Source organism: Lepisosteus oculatus, chromosome 9, assembly GCF_040954835.1.
Source record: "Lepisosteus oculatus isolate fLepOcu1 chromosome 9, fLepOcu1.hap2, whole genome shotgun sequence".
Classification (NCBI taxonomy): Eukaryota; Metazoa; Chordata; class Actinopteri; order Semionotiformes; family Lepisosteidae; genus Lepisosteus; species Lepisosteus oculatus.
The window spans coordinates 37,673,326-37,698,437 of NC_090704.1; the positions used below are offsets into that span (position 1 = coordinate 37,673,326).

General features: G+C 36.8%; 1 protein-coding gene across 3 annotated transcripts in view; it reads left to right on the forward strand.

Moving 5' to 3' along the window:
* dnah9 (dynein, axonemal, heavy chain 9) overlaps positions 1 to 25,112 on the forward strand; it is a 146,143-nt gene that overhangs the window by 16,649 nt on the left and 104,382 nt on the right. For all 3 annotated transcript variants that reach the window (XM_006635123.3, XM_015356558.2, XM_015356557.2), the window contains 17 exons: positions 285 to 540; positions 1,885 to 2,126; positions 3,941 to 4,076; positions 4,173 to 4,369; positions 5,223 to 5,647; positions 5,926 to 6,148; positions 6,378 to 6,544; positions 6,896 to 7,766; positions 8,294 to 8,424; positions 9,019 to 9,145; positions 10,279 to 10,431; positions 11,825 to 11,950; positions 12,707 to 12,946; positions 13,893 to 14,053; positions 16,377 to 16,533; positions 19,719 to 19,823; positions 24,450 to 24,607. In XM_006635123.3, coding sequence (XP_006635186.2) covers positions 285 to 540; positions 1,885 to 2,126; positions 3,941 to 4,076; positions 4,173 to 4,369; positions 5,223 to 5,647; positions 5,926 to 6,148; positions 6,378 to 6,544; positions 6,896 to 7,766; positions 8,294 to 8,424; positions 9,019 to 9,145; positions 10,279 to 10,431; positions 11,825 to 11,950; positions 12,707 to 12,946; positions 13,893 to 14,053; positions 16,377 to 16,533; positions 19,719 to 19,823; positions 24,450 to 24,607 — 3,875 coding nt within the window. The remainder of the gene's footprint in view (positions 1 to 284; positions 541 to 1,884; positions 2,127 to 3,940; positions 4,077 to 4,172; positions 4,370 to 5,222; positions 5,648 to 5,925; positions 6,149 to 6,377; positions 6,545 to 6,895; positions 7,767 to 8,293; positions 8,425 to 9,018; positions 9,146 to 10,278; positions 10,432 to 11,824; positions 11,951 to 12,706; positions 12,947 to 13,892; positions 14,054 to 16,376; positions 16,534 to 19,718; positions 19,824 to 24,449; positions 24,608 to 25,112) is intronic.

A 25,112-nucleotide genomic window follows, 5' to 3' on the forward strand; every position in this document is an offset into this window, starting at 1 on the left:
TAAAAGTGATTTTTAGTATATTTTTCAGAGATGCAGAGGAATTTAATTCAGACTGAGCAATACAGTAAGGTTAAATGCAGTATGTGTTTTCAATTTTCGGCTTTGGAATTCCTGACCTGCGTGATACACCTGATTAATATTTAAACTGTATCTCCTCTCTCTTGTTTTGATTGACCCATGTAATTAAGCCCAGAAATAGTTTGATATCAGGTACAAATCAAAACCATCTGCTCTTTAATTCAGTTTCAGTGGTTTGAAAAAAATATTGTGCTTTTATCTTGCAGTTGGTGTCTGTTTTGAGAGAGGTCAAATATCTGGAATCCAGACAGACAGAGAAAATTCCCAGCACAGCTGCAAAGATCTACTCCAAGAAGGAGTTGTACCGACAGTATGTAGCCAACTTAGATCTCACTGCTGGCTGGTACAATAAGGTGATAAAGACAGTGCTAGAGGTTGAATTCCCACTAGTGGAGGGACAGCTACAGGACATTGATTCCAAGCTGAAAGAAGCAGAGGAGTCCTTAAACTGGAAGGAAGAAGGTGAGAGAAGTCTATTGATATTCCCAGCTTTTACAGTTTATAAATATCATCCTTTGAATGATTGCACTGTTTAATCTCACTCTGCGGTCCCTCCCACCCCTCCTGCAACCTCTTTGCCCTCCTACCATCTGGTAAAAGGTATCACAGTATACGGGCCAGCTTCACCAGACTCCGTAACAGCTTTTTTCCACAGGCTGTCAGGCTCCTCAACAAGCTCCTGGTACCTACTGCACCTACTCCAAATCTGGAAACTTAGTTCTTTTTTGCCTAATGTCAGGCATACTGTCTGATGTATTCTTTGCACAATCCTGTAAATTAAATTGTCTACGTTGTCTATAGCATTGTCTTGCCAGTGTCTGTCTGTATTCCCACCATAGACCTGGGGAACGATATCTTGCTTCTCTGTATACTTGTATATGGCTGGACTGACAAATAAACTTGAACTTGAACAACATGCACAAGGACTCTCCTAAATATTCCGCAATATCAAAAATAATGAGAATACTTCTGGTCCAGATAGCCAACCTCCAGTGGCTATCTCCAGCTACGACACTTAGGAATTCCATTAGATGTTCACAGATCTTTGTGATGCTATGTATACACCAGTCAACAAGAATTAAAATGACTCTGCATTAGTTTTTTGTGGTGGTTCCGAACCTTTTTACAGCCTGAATTATATTTCCTGTTTTTTTTTAACCTGATAGCCACTACCTGTAAACCTTTGAGGCTGTCTGAAGTGATATGCTAGCCGGGTCTGTTGTTGCTTTTAGCGATGAACCTAGAGGCATTTACTTCAAGAACCATGCCTCTTGTGAGATCTCCAATATCAATCTTACGTCATACTAGGTCACTGGGTGATATTACCACTTCAATGGACAAAACGGATCACTTCTAAGCCCTGTACAAGCACAACCAAGTTCATTCAGCATTTGGTTAGGCACAGTATTTCTGTTATGTTCAAAGCAGGAATGTGCATGCTAACTGCAGTGTGGTGATGTGACTTTACAGTGAGTTTACATTGGGATAGTGGAAACTTGGAGTGGTACTGTTGACACAGTCAAAGTGTAATTGGAAATGAATAATTATTGTAGTTTGGAAATCCTTTGACAGGTTGTTTGGAGAGGGGTAGATAGTAGGGCAGTGGTGGGAAAATGTGTTCTGTTTGATCAGTAAAAATGAATAAAAAGCAGTTTACAAAAAGGGCAAATGCCAAGAAGAAAAGTAGCCGAGTGTAGTAAAATTAATTTGCATCTTTTGTATTGCATTTATTTTTGAGATGTAGAAATTGTAGAGACTGGGTTTTTAACATGCTATTTACAAATGTCTCCCTATTCATATGAACAGGAATTTGGGATTATATCCAGCAAATCCGGGATGCTGTCCATGACCTTGAGAGACGACTACAAAAAACAAAGGACAACGTGGAGGAGATTCAGAACATCATGAAGTCCTGGGTGTCTCCCATCTTTGAGCGAAAAGAGGGAAAGAAAGATACTCTTCTCAACCTGGAGGACAGGACTGAGCGTCTGGAGAAACGCTATAGCCACATTAGAGACTCTGGGGACAAAATTCATTCTTTAATAAAGGTACTGGACCTGTTTCAACAGGATTTGTTTGATTGTTGCCTAATCATTCATCCTTATGATCATATTTTTATTCTTTGGCTGCTCTGAAAAATTATCAAGAAAAAAAGTGGAGAAGGCTTTCTGGAGCTTCTGTTACATTTGTTTTTGTTTTGTGGATTTAGGAAGAAAATGTAGTTTCCTGGAGCATTCTTTTTCAACTGTACTTTGTGATGTGTGCACTGCTATTACAATGCCCCTCACATTTTCCTGTCTATACATTTGATGATAAAATTATGAGCATACCAATATAAAAATGCGAAATAGCTAGAAAACATTTATTGGAATTAAAATGAACATTTGTTTGTAAAGACTGAGATTGGTTCTAAATAAAATGCAATTAATATGTTATTGCTAATACTGTACTACTGTTATGGTTATTGGAAGTGGCTGTTGAGGTGTCTGAAGAGAATGGTCAACATCTAGCTAGTGTCAACATTTGCAGTTCTCGGGAGCTTTTGCTGATGTGTAGATTGTGGGTTTGAGAAACATTAATCAAAGGAAAAGTCTGATTTACCTTGGATAATTAAGTTGTGGGTAAATCATTGAGTCATCAACCGTCCAGGAAAACAATATAATGAGACAGGTAGAGAAATGTAAGAGAACAGAGAGAAGACACATAAGAGAGAGTAAAGGGAGACACCAGAGGTGAGAAAGGTTCTTGTTCAGATCGACTTGAAGGACCCGATGCTAGTTAAGTATTTGAACCTTAAGAGAGTTAAGGCAGCTTGCCATTCTGTTGTTTTTTGGAAACTCTGATTTCATGTATAGAGAATCCCTAGGTTAAAAACGATCTCTCCTGACCTTTTTTTAGGAACAGGGTGATGTGTTATATAGAGAGAGTTTTAACTGTAGGCCTTTTTGTGTTTAGTTTAGAAGGCAGGTTTATCTCTCTTGTTTGCCTATTGGGTGTTATATAGGTTTTTAAATACTTGGTAGTAGTCTGGGGTTTTTCTGGTTGGTTAAGACATTGGCTTCTGGGTTGCCTTTTCTGTAAATAGTGTAAGTTTTATGCTTTATGTTGCATTGTGTTTTATTTAGTGAGTGATTATTATAATTCATACATTTACCTATGATTTATTACTCCACTTAACCCTATGCCAGAGAACAAAGATCAAAGTTCAAATAAAATCAAGATCTAATTATGGTGTACAGTATGGCCATAATTGGCCATTATGGCTCTGGTGTATTCTTGGCAATATTTACAATTTGGGGGTTATAATTATTTAATTTACTTACTGATTACTTCTTAATTATATATAGATACTTATTTTTTTAACCCCCTAATTTAAACTCTATCTTAATAGCACACCTTTGAAAACACTGGAAACTGATTAAAGGGACTACTTTCACACAAAACTATCATTTAACCCTAAGTTTTAATTTTAATCGCTCCCCCTGTTTTATTATTATTATCATTTTGTGGTGCTTTGTTTTTAAAGAAAGTAAGGTAATATTTTTTGTAAAAATTAAAGAATGCAGTATACATGAAGAGGACACATTCAAGGGTTCTGTCACACTCGGTTTTATCAGTTTTATTCTGAGCTTTATCGCTATGGCAACACCCTTCATCTATACAAAATGTATAATAACCTATTTCATCAAGTTTACAATGCTCTGAGTGTGACTCAAGGAGTCAACAGGCCTTAATATGAATGACTTGAATGCTCACAAGCCAGTATTGGACATTTTTATATTCCTCTGTAACCCTCTAGGAAATCAATAAAATGTCCTGATCTGTTTATTCTGTTTCTAATATTTTTCTTACTTTTTGACAGGAGAATCTAGACCTTTTCAAAGCTGATTCTGCCTCAGATGTTTGGAAAGCATATTTGGATTATGTGGATGAAATGGTCATAGATGGATGTTTTAACAGCATTGAGTGCTCCCTTAAGTTCCTCTTAGAAAATATAGGTAATACAGTATAATGCAGAGGATTACTTTCTGTTTCATTACAGGTACTGTTTATGGTTAAATGTTTATGACACTGGCTTCTTTCATTCCCCTCAGATTCAAAGGGTGGCATGGTGCCTTTGTTTGAAGTGATGTTGGATCTCCGTATTCCAGAGATGATGTTCCATCCTTCACTTGACTTTGGTGCCACTGATGGGTTTTATGACATGATGGATGGTATTATCAATGACATCTATAGGATTGCTTCACTGGTGCCACGTGTTGCTGAATACAACACATTTCCACATTATCAGGTATTATGGCTTCTGGTCATTTAGTGTTGAAATACAAAAAGGCAATTGACCCTTAAGGCTGAAAAATATGGCAATGAACATTAATATACTATTACTAAACACTCAAATAGTCATAAATAACTTTGCTCTTCTATATTTAACCTGCTTGAATACCATACATTATGCATCTATGTAAATGACATGTAAATCATTAGATCGAGTCAGACGTCCTATTAAGTGCTATTATTTATATGGGGAAAGTATTTCCTTCAGCATAGATTTTTTTAAAGCTACCTAAATTGGTGATCATGTATGTAATTGAAGTGTCTGTTTGGTAAAACGTATTTTAACATAGATTGTTAAATTTCTATGGTTATTTTTATTTATTTACCATTGTATCATATGAAGGCAGCACAGTTGTGCAGTGGATAACACTGCTGCCTTGTAGCCCTGGGGCCCTGGGTCCAATTCTGTACCTGGGGTGTTGTAAGTGTACAGTTTTTATGTTTTTCACGTGGCTTTCATTCAGGTGCTGTGGTTTCCTCCCACAGTCCAAAGACATACTGGTAGATTAATTGACTTGTGATAAAACTGGCCCTCGTGTGAATGTGTGCGTGTTTGTGCCTGTGTGTATCCTGTGATGGACTGGCATGTCATCCAGATTGCCTTGCTCCTGTTGCTTGCCAGGATAGGCTCTGGTTCCCCTGCAACGCTGTATTGGATGAAGCAATTAGAAAAAGGATGGATGTGCTGTGTATTAGCAATTAACTTACTTACAGTAGATGGATTAGCTTTATATTCCCTAGGTAAGATTATGCAGCAGAGTCTGATGGTTATAGAGGGCATACTTTGCCTGTATTTTCTGTCATTTCAGGCAGACATGGAAGACATGGCAGATCTGGCAGACATGCGACAATACCTGATGGATGGTGTTCAGCAAGTGATGTCTAAGTGTTGCGATTACAGGAACTCCTTTGACCATTACTCCTACCTCTATGTGGATGACAGGAAGGAATTCATGCGCCAGTTCCTATTGTATGGCCATGTCCTCACCAGCGAAGAAATAGAAGCCCACGCTGAAGATGGGGTTCCTGAGACCCCCCCAACACTTGAGCAGTTTAGAGAGCAGGTTGACTCGTACGAGAAAATTTTTGATGAAGTGAACCATCTAGAGCCCATCACCGTGTTTGATGGGTGGATGAGAGTTGATGCCCGTCCTTTTAAGAGTGCTCTGCTGAATGTCATCAAAAAGTGGAGTTTCATGTTCAAGCAACACCTGATTGACCATGTGACAAATAGGTATGACGTCCAACAGAACACTGAAGAGCCAGTCATGCAGTGATGGTTCTTATTATACTTCTGGTTCATATACTATACCTATAATTATACTGGTAAAACAGAATAAAATGGATAAAATCATTAATTTTGAGATTTATTAAAAACAAAGAATTATGTTCCTGGTGTGGGCATGTACACAAAATTCAAACTTAAAATATCAAACTTATTGCCATTCATGACTGCATATGTCTAAACGTGCCTGTCCCAAAGCTGTTATTACATTATGTTTGTCTCCACAGCCTGTCTGATCTTGAGGAGTTCATTAAAGTGGCAGAAAAGGAACTAGGCAAAAAGGTTGAGGAGGGCAACTACAATGCCCTGGTAGAGATTATGGGACACTTAATGGCTGTGAAAGAGAGGCAAAATAGCACAGATGAAATGTTTGAACCTCTGAAGCACACAATAGACCTGCTGAAGACTTATGAGCAAGAATTACCAGAGGAGGTGTACAAGCAATTAGAGGTATGCTTATTTGGCTAAACTTGTAATTTGTAGCAGAAAAAAAAATAGTATTGTGTTTTATATTGTTTCCCTGTAGAAGTTTTATTTTTTTATATCAATAAAAGTGTGTCCTTTGTTTTACTCAGCCTGACTTCACTATTATGTCTTGTTGAAGGCTTGTTGAGGACAGTATTATTGTTAACACTACACTCAATATTAAGATTTTGCACTGTGGTTTACCTCTGAGTAGGAGCTGCCTGAAAAATGGAACAATGTGAAGAAGCAGGCGGTCACTGTGAAGCAGCACGTTGCTCCTCTGCAAGCAAGTGAAGTTGCCAGCCTCCGAAGAAAGTGTGCAACCTTCGATGTAGAGCAATACAACTTCAGGGAAAAATTCCGCAAAGAAGGGCCTTTCAGGTAAAAAAGGAGGAGAAATCTTGAAGGCAGGGTCCCGGTTCTATATGTAAAGATGTTGCTGGTAGGACCTATCTTACATATCAGGATTTTCTTACAAATAATCTATGAGCTGTACTTTATAGCTATCTGCAGATTCCCAGTGTTTGAATTTTTTTTTGTCTGGGAATTATCTTTATATAAGAATAAGTATCAAGCTTTCAGGTTAGATTAAGAAAATTCTGTATGATTTAATTATACCTTTATGTTAGTTTGCTTTGAATGTAATGTTTGAATGTTTGTTTCATGTAAAATGTAATACTTTAATCAGTATACCATTTTCACTTTAAAAACCTTTGCCTTATTTCCTCATAGATTTGACTCTGTAAACCCTTACAATATGCTAGATACAGCTCACAAGCAGATTTCAGAAAAGGAGGCCACAATGGCTGCTATAGTAGAATCTGCTGGCTTGTTTGAGGTTAACATCCCAGACTACAAGCAGCTGAAGCAGTGCCGAAAGGAAGTTTTCCTTCTCAAGGAACTCTGGGATATGATCACGATTGTGAACTCCAGCATGAGTGACTGGAAGACAACCAAATGGAGGGAAATCAATGTGGAGAACATGGAGCTGGAGTGCAAGAAGTTTTCCAAAGACATTCGAGGCTTGGATAAAGAAATGAGGGCATGGGATGCATTTTATGGGCTGGACAATACTGTGAAGAACATCCTAACCTCCCTACGGGCGGTGGCAGAACTCCAAAACCCTGCCATCAGAGAAAGACACTGGCACCAGCTCATGCAAGCTACTGGGGTCAAATTCACCATGGATGAGGACACCACTTTAGCTGATCTCTTGCAGCTGAATCTACACAACTTTGAGGATGAGGTGAGAGGCATTGTTGACAAAGCTGTGAAGGAAATGGGTATGGAGAAAGTGCTGAAGGAGCTCAACTCCACGTGGACAAACATGGAGTTCCAATATGATCTGCACACACGGACAAAGATTCCTCTACTAAGGTCTGATGAAGAGCTCATTGAGACCCTAGAGGACAACCAGGTCCAGTTGCAGAACCTTATGACCTCAAAGTACATTGCCTTCTTCCTGGAGGATGTCTCCAGCTGGCAGAAGAAGCTCTCTACTGCTGATTCGGTCATCTCTATCTGGTTTGAGGTCCAGAGAACCTGGTCCCACCTGGAGAGCATCTTCATTGGCTCAGAGGATATCCGATCACAGTTGCCAGAGGTATGGACACTAAAACTGCTGCCTCTCGTTTGAGATGCACAGAAGCGTTAAATATTTTTTTAAATGTTTATTATTTGAGATGGTGTGATCTCTGGAGATAACAGTAAAATGAGGAAAATATTTTATAAACGTGTTATAAAATCTAGAATCTGGAAGATTATATCAAGCTATATTATTGTGCAGATTCTTGTGCATTCAGTAGTGTCTTAATTAAACTAATTCTTTGTTTCCAAAATAGTGTACTAAGAAATCTGCAACAATCTGCTTATACTTTTTAGATTTTTTTTCTTTTATGATCTTAATATTTGTTATAAGACATAAATGTTAAATTTATGGTTTTCCTTGTCCTGGTTTGCTGTGCTTTAACAGATATAAACACTGTATAAGTGATGCTTCTAAGTAATATCGGGTACCAGTAGTTAAAATGTGATCAGATAATCACGTAAGGTAATTTACCGGGTCATTTCATTATTAATTTTCTAATAATCCAATTTCTCAGAATTAAGCCATTATTATTTTTCCAACAGGACTCCAAGCGCTTTGAAGGCATTGATACAGATTTCAAAGAGCTAGCAAATGATGCTAATAAGACTCCCAATGTAGTGGAAGCTACCAACAAACCTGGTCTCTATGATAAATTAGAAGATATTCAGAGCAGGTGGGTATATGTACTATAAATACAATATTTAGATTTTTAGTGAGATCGGTTGAACTATAGTAATAGGGAGCAATTAATTCTAAACTAATGGAACTTAACTATCTTCTATTTCAAAAGAACTAAAAAGATCTTACCCACAAAATTAGATGAGAAACCTTCAAGCAAATTGTGTGGCACTAATAGACAAATTTGGTAATAGACATTTCAGCCGACCACGTTTTGGTTTTATTACGAGATAGGGAAAAACTCTCATTTTACTAGAACGTGACTTTGAAGGGACCGAAGATTAAAGTTATGGTTTAGAAAATATAAAAAGGATTATAAAATGGCAAAACAGGCTTAATGCAATACCGTAGTAGCAAATCAGAGGAGATTGGATTTCTTTTGATTTGCATGGACAACTGTTCTGAAACTGTTCATTTGTTTAATTCACTGCAGTAGTACTTAGAGCTGATCTCTGCTTCCACAAATGTGCTTAAGGATAATTAGGTAGTAATTGTTGAAATAGTATTGCTTTTTCCCTTAAAATAAAATTAGTTCTGTTTCATGGTAGAATATTTATCCTTAGATTATATCTTTTCTAAATTGCTGCAGGCTTGCGCTGTGTGAGAAGGCTCTGGCAGAATACCTGGACACCAAAAGGCTGGCCTTCCCAAGGTTTTACTTCATTTCCTCTGCTGATTTGCTGGATATTTTGTCCAATGGCACTGACCCTCATCAGGTAGATATACTTCTTAATTGTCTTAGGATCTGAAGAACTGAATAGCATCTGTGTAGTTGTGGTGAGCCAGTTGTGAAGCCAGTCTCATGATCTCATAAAAAAAAATGCATTGTCTACCACTGAGAGTCCATTGATTGAAGCTGCCGCTTCAGGTATTTACCTCAAGAGGGCAGTGATTTTCATTCTCAACCATTATCAACCTCAATGTACTGAACATGTGAAAATTATCTTGCTTAGAAAATTCTTTGTAATAACCCAGGGCCCTTACTAACTTTACACTAAATAAATTTGCTCCTGCCAATGAAAGAATTATTCTATTTTTTTTCACAAAAAATAGGTTTTACTTAATCAAGCTAACACTGTAGCACTTGAGCTTATATCTGCTTTAAAATCTGTGAACTTGTAAGTTTCTTGACACCCACAAGCTAAGTCTTGCTGTATCCAGCTTTCCATCAATTTTGCCTTGAGGTTTTCACACATTGTTTTCCACTGTTGTTGAAATGTGCTCTTATGATATTAAAAGCTGTTCTCGTTGCCTGACCCAATGGACTAATAGCACAATAGCCACGGAAATGTGCTTTTACACTGACATCATTTTAAAATTATACAACACATTATTACATAAGTAATTAATATGCTTGAGCACATATTACGTGGTGTATCCAAATGTTGTGCCAGTTGTCTTTTGGGAGATAAGAAAACAGGCAAATATACATTATTTTTTAGTTAACTCCTTTACACTTTCAAATCCAATATGAGATGCCATGAAAGACCTAAAGCTGTTGTATTTCAGCTCTTTAGCTCTGCATGTAAGCTCTTTTAATGAATAATATAACATCTGGACATACTATAATAATGTGCATATCTAACCAATATGAAGAAATATGCAAAGCTAGCAAGCTGTAAATATGGGACTGCAAAATAATTTAAATATCGGGTTTCTGCAGAAGGCATGCAAAATGAAGGAAAAGTAGCACATGTTTGATCTCAAAGAGAAAACTATTGAAGGGAAAAAGTAGTAGGTTAAAACATTTTATTACGTTTGCCCCCCAAAAAAACCTTAAGCAATGCAAGATTTCATTAATTTAAATTTCAGAAAGATTTTATCAATATGTTTTTTCTTTGCTCCATAGGTTCAGCGACATCTATCCAAGCTCTTTGACAATACAGCAAAGATGAAGTTTCAGACTGACGCTGATGGCAAGCCATCTAAAACTGGGCTGGGAATGTACAGCAAAGAGGAAGAGTATGTTACCTTCAATGAGCCATGTGACTGCAGCGGACAGGTACAATGGAATTGCTTTAACTACAGGTTATTAGCAAATGAATATGATTCGTAGTAAGCTGAAGTGAACATGGAAGTATATTGTACATCCATCCATTATCAGAAAGCTGCTTATCCTGATGAGGGTCTCAAATTGGAGCCTATCCAAGCTGAATAAGGTGCGAAGCGGGCATGAGAATGCATGACTGCTCTCTACGTGAATGATATGCCATTCCATCTCAGGGCCTCATGTACACTGTTTCTTAATTCATTATGCTTCACTCTAATTTCTAAAATAAAAAAAACATTTGATGTGTGACGGTTGCTGTAGAAATAACTTTTTAAAAATCAGTTCCTTTATCATTATTATTGATGTTGAGTTGATTGAGTTGATATTGATTATTGAGTTCATAAATATAAAATAGCATAAATATGTGAAGCAAAATAAATGTAATGACCTCTTATTCTCTTGTGAATGTCCCTGTAAAGCACTATGCGTGTGATTATGCGTGCAGATATGAAATTAATCTGATTAATCTGAAGCAATTATGCAGCTACATTCAAATAAAGTGTTGAAATTCTCCGTAATGAAAACAAGCGATAACATCCAATCTGTACACATTTTTAGAAGGGCTGTAATAAAGGTTTCTCATTGCCACAGCAAGGTCGTGTTCTTTGAGGATGTTATGTCCTTTAGAATGCATATTCTTGGAAAACATTGGATCATGTTAAATGATTTGGGGAACCTTTGAGTAGAGGTATTTAATATCATATTAATGGGTATTACAGTATATAAGCCCCTTAAGTCTGCATGCATCATCTTTGCAAAAAATTGTCACAAAATGGAACATTATAGATGTTTTTCCTCAGCCCAAGATAACTGTCTCCTTGCATAATAGGGAAATATTTTTGTAAGATTTCAATTTTCCATGTTGTAACTGTTCACTGTATTTGTTGAATTTCTTGTTTTCTCTTTTTCCGACCCCACCTCTTAGCACATTTTTGGGATATGGCTACATCAGCTGCATTTTAAATCATTGTATGTGTGTAAAGGAAAAAAAAAGTCTTTTAATGTTGGTCTTTTGACATCAAAGAAATTATGTGAGCTTTCTAGGCTGTGTGCTGCTGTATACGGTAAATTATTTATGATTGCCCTGCAAGGACTTCAAACACTGTTCATGAATATGTACTCAAAAAGATGTCATTGTCTCCTAGGTTTGAAGCTTAAAGTCTGGAAAATATTCAGTATATCCATCACTATCTTTTTTTTTCTCTCCATAAATAGATACAGTATATGTCCAATTTTTCTAAGTGAACAAATAAAGTATTTCATCCTATTCCTCACAATGCATTTCATGCCATTCCAAAAACATAAGTGAAATACATTCATGAGTTCTCTGAATGTTTGCTTTGAGGTGGAGGTCTGGTTGAACCGGGTGCTTGACACCATGAGAGCTACTGTCCGTCATGAGATGACTGAAGCAGTTGTAGCTTATGAGGAGAAACCCAGAGAGCAGTGGCTTTTCGATTACCCAGCGCAGGTATGTTTTTTTTTCTGCTAAACTCGAATTCCAGATACATTATACATATACATTTCTCATGCCTTGACTAATGGTGTTGTAATTTGTTTTCAGTTCACTGTCACTTGTGGCCGGTTTCTTTTTCAAGTAGAAAAAAATGTTGCTTAACATTTGATGCAAGCTTTCTTAATTATCAGTTCATGTTCAAAAATACTGTGGGAATACTCTGATTATTTTTATTCTTTGGAAATATGTCTTTTCTGTTATCTGCAATTTACTTGTTCATTGTTCTTTTACTTTAAATCCATCCATTCAAATTAAAGTTTAAAGTATCTTATCATGCTCTTTCCCTGTTACCTCTGCAGCTTTGACCTGATCAATTAGGTTTCTGTTAGTCAGGGACTACCAAGGGTTTCTATAAACCTTATACATTATACTCTTAATTAGATGACCTTCCATTGTAGAACTGTATATAAAAAAACACAATTATTTGTTACTGGTTTATTAGTCTGCATTAATTCTACAAGTGGTGTGAATTGAGTTCGATACCTTGAGTAATTATGATTTATGCTCCCAGTACAAGTGGCACTGGAATCATCTTATGCATTGGGTTTAATTGCTTAGGCTGTAGGGCCAAATCTTTAGGTAATAAATCAAGATTGGATACTGGCGGAAAGCAGAGTTCTGTATATATGTAGCTGCTTACACTAATTATACATTTTTCATGCTTGTTCAGCTTATACAAGAAGGCCATTTGAAATGCATCTGTATTTTTAGGTGGCTCTGACATGTACGCAGATTTGGTGGACAACAGAAGTTGGTATAGCATTTTCTCGACTTGAAGAAGGTTATGAGAATGCCATTAAGGAATACTACAAGAAACAAGTGAGCCAGTTAAACACCCTCATCACTATGTTGATTGGTCAACTCTCTGCCGGAGAAAGGCAGAAGATCATGACCATCTGTACTATTGATGTCCATGCCAGAGATGTTGTGGCCAAGATGATCGCTCAGAAGGTACAGAGTGCTAACTGCTTCATAATGAAAGTACCACATTAAAACATTCCTCTTTGTTAAATGCTTAACACATGCTGTTTCCTTCTGCTTTGATGGTTTTAGTAAGCCAGTGATTACAAGTGCTAATGCAAAAAATATGTTCACCCATTAGATCTATAACATTATTTACTGTTACATAACAGCTAGAGTAGTTATAGAAATTCTCCTATTTTATAGAGTTATAGAAATGCTTCAATTTTAACAATTCATGTTCTTTACCAATCAAAGTTATGGGAAAGTTCATTACAAGTACGTAGCTCTTGAGAGTACTTGTGTTGGCTGTCCATCTAAACAACAAATTAATTTGATTAGTGATTGATTACTGTACATCTTGTGTAATAAGAATACTAAAGATATAAAGGTTATTCTTATTAAATAATACTTCTGTGACAGTGGAGCACACCTCCCACTGAACTCTCTACTCCGCGGTGCGTGGGAATGCGCAGCTACAGTACCACACCTGAGGCTAATTAGGTCTGCTATTTAAGATCCCCACGCGTCTGCAGACTTTGTTCAAGTTTAGAACCGGAGCATTTACAAGACAGCTACAAAAGACAGCATACTCTTTTCTTTCATATACGATCCTCTTGTATACCGAAGAACGATTGCCTTTCCAGACAATTACGCACCAGCACACCGCTCACTCCCTGACCAAGGATAAGAAGCGCTCTGCCGGTGTTCAGGCAGGACCCTTTTGAACCCGACACTATTACACTTCTAACATCGTCTTTCAAACATCTTAGTGATATTCTGTAAAGACAGTACAGTTCACCAAGCACAGCAGACCAGGCATCCTTGTATTTTACTAACAGTTCTCAGTGTGTTGCTCATTTCTGATATGGTCTGTATAATATGCTCAGAAGAGACTCTCTATTTGACATTCTGGCGTTTTTTTTTTGTCCCACAGGTTGAGAACTCTCAGGCATTTGTGTGGCTGTCTCAGCTCCGACACCGCTGGGATGATGAAAGGAAGCATTGCTTTGCGAACATTTGCGATGCCCAGTTTCTGTATTCATATGAGTATCTGGGGAACACGCCACGCTTGGTTATCACCCCGCTGACAGACAGGTGAGCTGCAGGCATACTGCAAAATGTCTTTATAGTCAGGTCTCTGGATTGTTCTGAAGCTATGCTTTTATTTGGTTCTTAGAATAAGCCAGAAAGGATGTAGAAAAAAACGATGGAGAGTTATGGGATAAGGCTTTGTATTTGTTGTATTGAATACATATTACTTGAGTTGCAGTCCTTAATGACCATAAGTTATGTATGCATTGGCGCTAAATAGCACCTTGATTTGATAGTTGTTTTTGTAAATTCTGTAGCTGAGCCATATGCTGGGGCGAGGCATTGGAAATTCAAAACTTCAATGGGTGATCTTGCCAAGAGTCCCAGGGGGAACACAGAACCTGAATTCACATGTGTAAAAAAAAGAAACCTTTATGTCGGGAAGGGAACATCAGGCAGGGGTGGTTCGATTTTTCATTCCACAGTGTCCAATCCTAAAGTGCCACCTGGTAGCACCAGCTGGAAATGAGAAAATAAAAATGAATCCGTTTAAAAACACATTTTTAAATGGCCTTTCTTTGTTTCTCTGATACAACCAAAACATTAGTCTCTGATAAATCAATCACCATATAATTGGCTGAACATATGGTTAGTCCCTCATCTTGGCATTCAATCTCTAGCAGTGTCAGAGACCTGGCTTAGGTCCAGATCTAATGCAGAGAGCACATTTAAAACAAAGTGTGGGTTACAGAGTAAGTGGATTTGTGTGCTGTATTTTAGTTTTTTGGAGTCTGAAAATCAATAAACATATTCATTAGCTGTGTTTAAGTTTTCTCACTTTCTTCCCACCTATTTTTATTTGTCTTTTAAGGTCTGCCGAAGATCATTTAATCATAGTTACAGTACTTATGGTAGTTCACATTCTGGTTATACTTTTAAAATGTAATTTAAATAAAAAATGGTTTTAGGTTAAAACCAGTAGTAATACTAATCAATACCAACATCTAAGTTTTTAGATGGATTAACAAAACGTTTCTGACACTGTTGATTTACAGTGTCAGAAAAATGTTTATGATTCCAGAATTATTTTGACCTGCACCACCATATTGTTACAAATTAGTGGGGTCAGGAAATATACCCAACCATAAGTTAAAATGTGAGGCAAGTCAGAAATGGAGAAGTGGAGTAATGGCACATTACATTTTCTCTGGTACAGTTTTGGTGATAGAGAAAATAATCAGGGTCAGGCTTGATGACAGGACAAATATCTATCGACAATACTTCAGACAGACAAAACTTTCCTTCCACATCATGGATGCTCAAAAGTGAATGGAAATCAATTTCCCTATTCTAAAAATGCATCACTAAGAGAATATTTTTAGTTTGAACTTTTAACAATGCAGGAAGTTGGAATTTCCTAAAATAAATAAGAAAGCAAGATCTAAAATAATGTTAAGATTATTTATCCAGAATCTAGACCCCAAGACTAATTAGGGGGTACTTTCACATACAACAAGCCTTGAGGAAGAGGAGGGTGATGTTCCTTGTTCCATCCTTGGTGATGTTGAATGTTCTTTATTATGATTCAAGATTCATAATTAATCATGACGTTAGTTAACTGAAACAAACCATTATAACCTTCTAATCCTTTGATCATCTGTGTTTATCTGCCTCTTAGCTATCTCACATACCTCATACCCATTGTTTTAGGCTTTCTGAGTAAGGATTTGAGACAAGATGTGAACTGCAAACGACACCCCCAACAGATCATATAATACTAAATATAGTATATCAGAATATTATATAATGTGATTAACTGGTGTCCTGTCCAGGGTGTTCCCTGTTTTGCACCTGTTTGTAGGATAGGTCTTTCCCTGTGACACAAAATTTGATGAAGTGCAGTAGTTAGAACATGGATGGATGAATATTAACACAAACATATACAAGAATTGTAGGTATACAGACACACAATTTAAACACAAGCCTTAAAGTTCATTGTCAGATGAATGCATGGGTATTTTCTCTGTCAGTCATATTGCATTGTCCAGTAGGAAGACAAAACACTTTAGACATTGTCAGGCTCCTGGGTGCAGTTAACTTTAGAGATAGTGCAGTTAGTGGGTGTGTGGAACAAGCTACTCAGCTTTGTTGATGTCGATACTAATGGATTTCTCATAAATCAACTGGGTGAGATCTTTACAGTTATAGTTTGTTGCGATTATACAAAATAGCAAGATGGACGTGGAATTACTTGTAAATCTGTTACTAGTATATTCTTTCATAATTTACTTTGGACTAATGTAATGAGAAATGGGGGTAGTATTTTATAGCTGTTTCAATGTAGTATGAACAACATATAATACAGTATATATTACCTTTATATTAGGTGCTACATAACGTTGACCCAGTCTCTTCATTTGACAATGAGTGGTGCCCCAGCAGGCCCTGCTGGCACAGGAAAGACCGAAACCACTAAGGACTTGGGCCGTGCCCTGGGAATCATGGTCTATGTATTCAACTGCTCTGAACAGATGGACTACAAGGTACTGTACATTTCAGCAATGCATTTAGAGGAGTCAACATTCTTTAATAATTCAGAAAAGACAGTTATTTTTTATTAATGTTGCACTGGTATTTTCATGCTTGATAGGAATGGAGTGAAGAACTGACTAAAAAGTCAAGGGAACACTTGAAACAAATTAAATTGTTGGAATAGGGACTTAAATAATACAGAAGAGGAAATGTCTTGGGACAATATTTGGACAGTATAAATTTGGCTAATATTACTTGCTAAATTATAACTCCAATATTGGCCTCTTGTGGCAGAGGAGACAGATCTGGTTGGCTGGTCTTACTGCAGCTAAAGGGGTGTTGGTATTATGTTCAGTGCCTCTGCATTCCCTCTCCTGGCAACATTGAATCCTGTCTTATCTTGGTATTTGTGTAGAGCTTTCTAATGCTCGGATCCATGTTTCCAGGGAGATATATTGCTGTTATTCTGTTCCAGTTTTTTTTAATTAAAGGCTGGTTCACTGTACCCATATGGGAATATTGAGGAAGTGCACGAAGGCTCCTCCGTCCGCCTCAACCTTTGAACCTTTCCCTGTCTGACACATTGTACTTTCCCCAGCAATATAAAATGAGGGTCATAAGTGTTGAAAGAGAGGCACGTTCCTCACTGATGTTGCCTTGAACCTGTAGGTGATCTTTGAAACTCTTTCTCTTTTTATAACTTTGTTTCACGTAAATCACAACCCATACATCAGTTTATACATATTTGTGTAAACATATTACATTATTCAATAATAATAATTATGTGTTCCAAAACATATCTAGGACTCACACTGCCAGTCTTAAAAACTGGTCTTCTCAGTGCATTCTACTGTGCCAGAAAACATATCATTCACTAGTCCAATGAGGGTAATTTGTACTTTTGTGTTTTAATGCATCACAACAATTGAAGTTTCTGTGAGCACACTAAAAAACAGGCATGGCGAAACAACCAAGCTTTGGGTTGTGACAAAATGTCCAAAATACTTAGAACCATGGTTTTTAATTGTGGAGTACTGAAAAACTGACATTTTTTTGAACATACAGTTATCATACAAAAACATAATAACTTTGAAACTACATCCATCCATTTTCTTCCCATTCAGGTTCGTGAACCAATTCAGGCAAGCAATGGGCACAAGGCAGGGTACACCCTGGATGAGACACCAGTCCATTGCAGGGCACACACTGATATAAACATGCATGCGTATATTCACACCAGGATCAGTTTTCTCAGAGACCAATTAAACTACTGGTATGCTTTTGAACTGTGGGAGGAAACCGTAGTACCCGGAATAAACCATCACAAACTACAGTTTGGTACAATTTGTTTCATTGTTATTTTGAACTGAGTTTCATCTTATTAAGATCAATCCCTAGAAGCAAAGAGTCTTTCAGGGGAATGTGTCCATTGACTCATATTTATTTCCCTGAAAATGCACTCAATTCCTCTGATGTATAGGTTGTGACAGTGGTGTGAACGATTTACAGAGAAAGAATGTTTTGAAATTTATAATAATCTTTACTTCTTTACCTGAGATCATGTGCTACTGCTTATTAATTCTTGCTCTTCCCTGGAGGGTGTCAGTCATACTCTGAGCTGTTTATTAATCTCCATGCAACACCTTTCTTCCTCTGCATACAGGAGACAGATTAGTTCAGCTCTGATAGATTAGTTTATTTACCTCCCAAGCGATGTCTGAACAGCCTCCTCAATTTATTATTTTTTTTCCTTAAGACATGCTTATTTATTGTACTGTGAAATATACTGGTCAATGGAAGCACATCTGTAATCTCCAGGTACAGCTTGTTCTGCACTAAGTATCCTACCAAAAGTAGCATCATTAAATTACAAATATCTAAGTCTCTGTATCTTACATGAAATATATGAATACTTTTGGGGGAAGATTGGACTCTATAATTAATAGCTGAGAGATGCTAGATCAATTTAATAATTGTTTACTTTTATTTTTCTTACTTTCTAATGCTGGAGTTCAATTGGGAAAGATAGAAATGCCTGCTCGTGCTGTGTTTGTATTTAGACCACTCTTGAAATACCAAGATGGCTGCCATAACCTAATATCAAGGTTACATGCTCATTCAGACTCTTTTTAAATTCCTCATGAGTGCATATTTCCTTCAAATGCTTACAGTACCTGTCTCTTTCAAGTATTGATTATAGTAACAAGTAATAGTGAGTGCTCAAAATAAAAAAGTGACTTTAATGTATGTTATAATAATGTTATAAAGTTGTTTCTATGTATCCAGTTTTGTTCCAGTACGCTTTTTCTTATGTTATGATAGTGGTCCCATATATTGATGATGGTGATTTCGTTCTCACTTGAGCTCCTTATGGTGTTATTTAGGAGATCAAAGCAGTCAGTGATTCCTTTTAATTTTATATAAGGAAACACGGTAAAATGTGTTGTTCTCAATCATGTTCATGTGTCTGTGTTTTAATAAAAGGTTGGGGTTAGTGCTTCCAGAGGCTGCCCTATGAATTCCTTTTTTGTCGTTTGTATTTCTACTCAGAGTTTACCTTATAGTCTATGTGTATTGTGCTTTGAGGGGGTGTTGGCAATGATGTGTTGATTGTGTTATAAAAGTGTGAATATTAACGTTCAACAGTAGCTTGAATTATTGGGGATTGTGTAACAGTGATGCCATCCCTTTGAACCAAGATGGACTAGAATCCTCCTGTAGCAGAACTCTTTTTCAGCCTTGCTGAGCTTGTTGCTGTTGGGAGAGTGGCGCTGAGTCCTCTCTGAGCTCATGAGCTACCATGATTGGATCCTGACAGAGGCAGAGCAGAGCTAACATGATATATAATGATCACATGAATTATTGTGCATGCTGATCATACACAGTAATCTGGACAGAAAAAAGTATATTTGTTTTATAACTTACAACTTCTGAATTGCAAACGTGTGATTCTGACAAAACAATGATTATGAATCATTAATCATTTTAAATAAATGACACTTTCTGTTACATAGCATATTGGATCAGTCCGTTTCCGTATATGTTTAATTAGGAACAGTTAAAAAGTTAAAAAAATACTATATTCAGTTTTAGCAATGTACCTACTATAGCTTGGAATGCACTAGCAACATATTTTACCAAATCTCAAGGTTTTAGGTAAGGCAATCTTGTGACAATTATTTTTTCTTCCTCTCAGTCATGTGGGAACATTTACAAAGGCTTAGCACAAACTGGAGCCTGGGGCTGCTTTGATGAATTCAACCGGATTTCTGTTGAGGTGCTGTCCGTGGTAGCTGTCCAGGTAGGTGAGCTGTTATAATTATTGTTGGAAGCTGCATTGTAATAAAACCATTAATGTATGTACTTTACATAGGACATACTGTATTTGTGAGGGGCCTAGAAAATTTTCTTCCACACAGTGATTCTGCAGTGAGTGACAGTATGAGATACTTCTGCTACTGTATGTGCCCATACAGTTTCTAATAATTTCTTCTGTCATTTGTTTTAAGAATTTATTAATGAAGATCTCCCCAACACTTCAAAAATAATTTCTGAGAAGTATTTATTTTTTGGTTTTATTCTGTATTTCTGTAGCCAGCTTTGTCAGGACATTTATCTTCAGCTTGACAGCTTGACATATTGGTATTGCTCACTGTTGTGTTTTCAGTTGAGCTGTCTACAGTTAATTTATCATTTTGCTTGAAACGTGATTGACATGAGGAACAGTTTTTTACAACTGAAGATTCAATGTAGAATTTCAATTCCAGTCCAAATCTTGGGAGGGATTAGAGCTTGGCAAACACATCTTGTAGGAGTTCTTTGTTTCGTCCAGTTTTTGTATGCCCTTGGCTTCCTTAAACTAAGTTTATAGTGAATAACTGTGCCTCCAGAAGATAAACGGCATGTTTTACTGTAATTATTTTTAGTGAGTTTGACAGATTTCATGTTTTTTTCTGTCTTCTGAAGCACAAAGATACACAAAATAGAGTAACTTAGAAGATGCAGAGAGCAAGAAGGAGTGTAGGCAAGACTACAACGAATTTGTTCACTGTGCTCTTTATAGTAAATGCTATGTCAGAATTATGTCCATTGTATATGGAATGTTTATTTCCTTTTTAAATGCATTAACAGTAAAAACTATAGCCAATACAATACATATATATTTTTATTATTCTCTTACAGATACTTCTTGATAATCCAGCCATTAAAATCAAATTTCTTTAGGCTCCATCCAGGCTCCAATTCTGTTATCTTAGGGTAACAGGAAGAAAACTGGCTGGCTAACATACAGTATGTTTCTCAATTCAGTTTTTCATCGAGAGTGAATTTCATGCAATAAATGTTTAGTACGTTAGATGTCTCTAGAAAATAAGTCAGAGTGTAGGGGAGTAATGAAATACATGTAACAACTTTATATCTTCAGGTTACAAATTATTAGCTTTAACTTTATTCTGTTAAAGTTATTCATTTTGGACTAATATTCTGATTTCCAATAAAACAGTAAAATCACTTTAGTTTACGTTTGTGATTGTAGTTAATTTATGACTCTCTAGGGTGACTTATAACATTTTTTTATTTACTTGCAAAAAAGAGAAACAATTATAGTCTTAAATTAATAACACCTTTAAATGGTGTAACCTTTATATGGTGCTCTTTTTTTAATAACTTTTCTAAATTTGCTGTAAATGTAATTTAGCTAAACTTCGAATATCAGATCATTAAAATTATGTTTTACTTGTTTAAAATTATAGAAATGAATATATAATTTTCATAAATATGTAGGCTTCTCAAAGTGCTGTAAAGAAAGACAACAACAATAAATAGAATACACAAGATAAAACATAATTACAATACACAGAGGAGACCGTCGATGGTGGTACTAAGTATAGTAGGAGCAGAGGGGTAAGAATGGAACCAGTTAAGTAAAGGCTCTTCTAAAGAAGAAGGTTTTGAGTCTGGATTTGAAGGAGTTTAGAGAACTTTAGAGGTGACTCTTTGATATCCTTGGGAACAGAGTTCCAGAGCTTTGGGGCATAACAAGAGAAAGCCCTGTCACCCATACTATGTAGACGGGCTTGAGGAACAGGTACGAGACCAGAATTAGAAGAGCGAAGGTTGCGAGGTGGGGAGTAGGGTGATAATAGATCAGACAGGTACTGAGGTGACAAGCCATGCAGAGCCTTATAGGTGAGCATGAGGATTTTAAAGTCCACACGGAGTTTGACAGGAAGCCAGTGGAAGGACTCCAGGATAGGAGTAATGTGAACTTGATATTTACAAAACAAAGTGATTGGTATTTTGTAATCAAATGCTTTTTCAAAATATTGGTGGGGAAACAGCAAATTTTGTAACTTTTGTATTTTCAGAGCCAAACAAGCTTTATCTTATTGGCGTGATTTGTGTGTAGCAGGGTTAAGGACTTAATAATGTCCTCAGCTTCGCAGTCCCATTAAACTGCCTGTATAGTTTTCATGTTTTGTCTTTCACAATAAGAACACTTCTTCATACACCAAAATACTTAAATTAAGACATGGTAATTTCTAAAGTCATTCTTAATGAGAGGATTCAGTAGTTGAAGGAGATGGTAAAGTACACTCAGTGCGGCTTGCATGCTTAGCAGATCAGCTATTGTTGTAGTTTGCTCCATGAAGAATCAGGAGAGCCTTGAAATAAATGCACTGTTGAGTGCCCTTTGACACTTTAGCATCCCTCAAATAATGAAGCATGACATGTGGATATGTAGGACTTGCTGAAGCTTGTTGTGAGTAGTCTAATGCCCTTATAGACATCATGGTGTTTTTATTTACAATGACTTAGGTCATAACTTCCTTACAGTTTGTGTGCATTGCATCTTATCCATAAGTTTATCTTTTTTATGTTTAAATGTGTAAAGTGGGTAGATGTGATTTTTATTGATACCTTCATATATTTTTAGTCAGCATTTAATGTTTCAGTGTGACTGTTGTAGGTAAAAATGTATTACTTATCAGAATGAAGACCAAGAGAATAGACCCATGGAAAGCCTTTTTGTTTCAAGCAGCATATATGAATGCATGTAAGCTCTGTACCTCTTTAATGAAATATTGTTTTTCATAATCAGTATAATTTCATAATATATAATATCAGTAATTGAACCAAATTCCTCCCCTGCCGGTTGGCCCATTATCTCCTCAAAAATGTAAAAGTTCAGTACACACTCTTAGGCTGCAATGTAGTCAGGCAAGAGAAAGGTGAAGAAAGCCAAAGAAAAGCTGGAGCTGAGTCAGTGTTTTTGATTATCCTTTCATTACCAAAGCTGCTGCAGCTCAAATGAGAAGCACAGGTCCAGTCTTGCTAATGCTTGAAAGTAACCACAGAGACACTTAAATGGACCTTAAACTCCCACAGTTATCTTAGACTGTGGTCGATAATTGCTTTCCCACACGCTCTATAATGAGGTCACTTTAACCATTAAAGCACAGAAGCTGGAAGAATGTCTTGGACAAGGAAATAGTGTTCTAAAGCTTTAGAACTTCAGACCTCTGGCTCTGTGCTTAAATAAAGCTTGCATCTCAGGTGCAGTAAGCTTTTATGATCTCACCTGAGGTGTCAGTTTATGGTGGAAATCTCAGATTTCCACTCAGTTGTTTGAGTGACAGCTTTGCAGGCACAAAGAAAGAGGGCCTGGATAGGAAAGAACAGTTCTGTCAGCAGTATATTTTATCGGTGGCATGCACAGTCGGCAGGTTAATGTAATCTATTGACTTGTAAAATTGACTTGTGTAACACCTGATTTAATAGAAATTTTAGACAGCATAATTATTTTTGAGGAGGCTTTTCTAGATTAGTGGGCTACTTTATGTGATTAAAATTATTCAATTTGATTTCTCGCTCCTATGAATTAATATCCCCTTCTTTATACAATATTTGTTTTTATTATGGTTTACAAGTCCAGCTTTTTGGCAAGGTTATTACATTAACATAGCCCCAGAAACTTAATTTAAAATATATTTGTGCTAAAATAAATCAGGAAAATCTCATTTACTCAGAGTAGAATTTATTAGAAATTTAAAACATGAAAAGCCACCAGGAATGAATGTAGCTTATTAAAACAGCAAAAAATGACACTTGAGTGGAGGACAGGTAAATAATTTTATCTTACACTACTTAAATCAATATACATAAAAGTCTTTCCAGTAAATAGTGGTAGCTGTTTTCAATCTTACATAGATGCAGTAGTAACTGTAGTAGTGGTGCAGTAAATTACAAGATACATTGTGCTTTCCAAGCTGTTGAAGTCATTGCTGTCTTTCTATGTGACACATGCAGCAGTGTATATATGTAACAGTATACTGTAGTATCAACATGGTACTGTTTTACATTATAAAATGTTGCTGTTAGCATTTTCTTTGTGATATTATGTGGTGGTGCACACTAAGAATAGTTGTTGATGGCTTTAGAATTGAGGAGAGCAAATTTTGAACATATTCAAAGGGATTTATAATTTGAAAAGGCATCTATTCAAAACAAAAAAGAAAGGTTGATTTATCACTTCATAGTGACCTACCATCCATAAAGCCATTTATCTTTTAGCTAGTTCCAAGCTCCACAGTGCCTGACAGGAGGAGTGACAGCAATTAGAAAAGTGGCTCACCTCTCACTGACATCACAGCCAGCCTGCAGGCACCTGGGCAGTCACAGGAGTCACAGTTTCAAAGTGAGAGGTTTGAAGATCTCTAAGCTTTACCCCTGTGACTTTCTGCCAATTCCACACTGCTGCTTAAGGAACTCCAGTCACAGTTGAATATGAAAAGGCCCTGCCTTGAACTTGTGATGTTTTGATCAAAGAGCTTGACCTGCAGTCAGAATGGGAGCCTGTAACGAACTGTTTGATCAAGTTAGAAACCCCTGTAAAGGATGTTTTTGGCATTTTCTTGTCCCCTTTAAGGTTAAGAGTATCCAAGATGCCATCAGAGACAAGAAGAAACGTTTCAACTTCATGGGAGAGGAGATCAACCTGTTCCCTTCAGTTGGGATTTTTATCACAATGAACCCTGGATATGCTGGGCGTACTGAATTGCCAGAGAATCTGAAAGCTCTCTTTAGGTAAAGAACAAAATTACCCATCAAATAAGGAATTAAAAGAGGCAATACTTTTCCACAGCATCACAGTCTCCCCAGGATATTTCCTGCTTTTTGCCCTGCAGAATCAGAAATTATCCAGTCTTTGAATTCAAACATGACTCGAGTGGTGAATGATATTTTATACCTGTACAACAGTCAATTGAGTTGAAGTCAATCATTGCGTTTTTTAGCCTTTTCTGTAATTTTAGTTTCCATATATTATATAATCTATTCATTTTTAATACTGATATGTATTGTGTCCACTGGGTTTGCAAGTTATCGGCATATCCATATAGGTTTTCTCCCAGTGCTCTGGTGTGACATCTGGCCGTGAGTGTAGAGCCACATTGCGCCCTGTGATGGCTGGCTTAGTCCCTGGATCACTGTGACCCCATAAGAATGAAGCTATTACCAAAACATGATGGATAGGGCCCCGTTTACTTTCTGATTCCCGTTTTATTCACTAGGATTGTTTTTTCAGATTTTC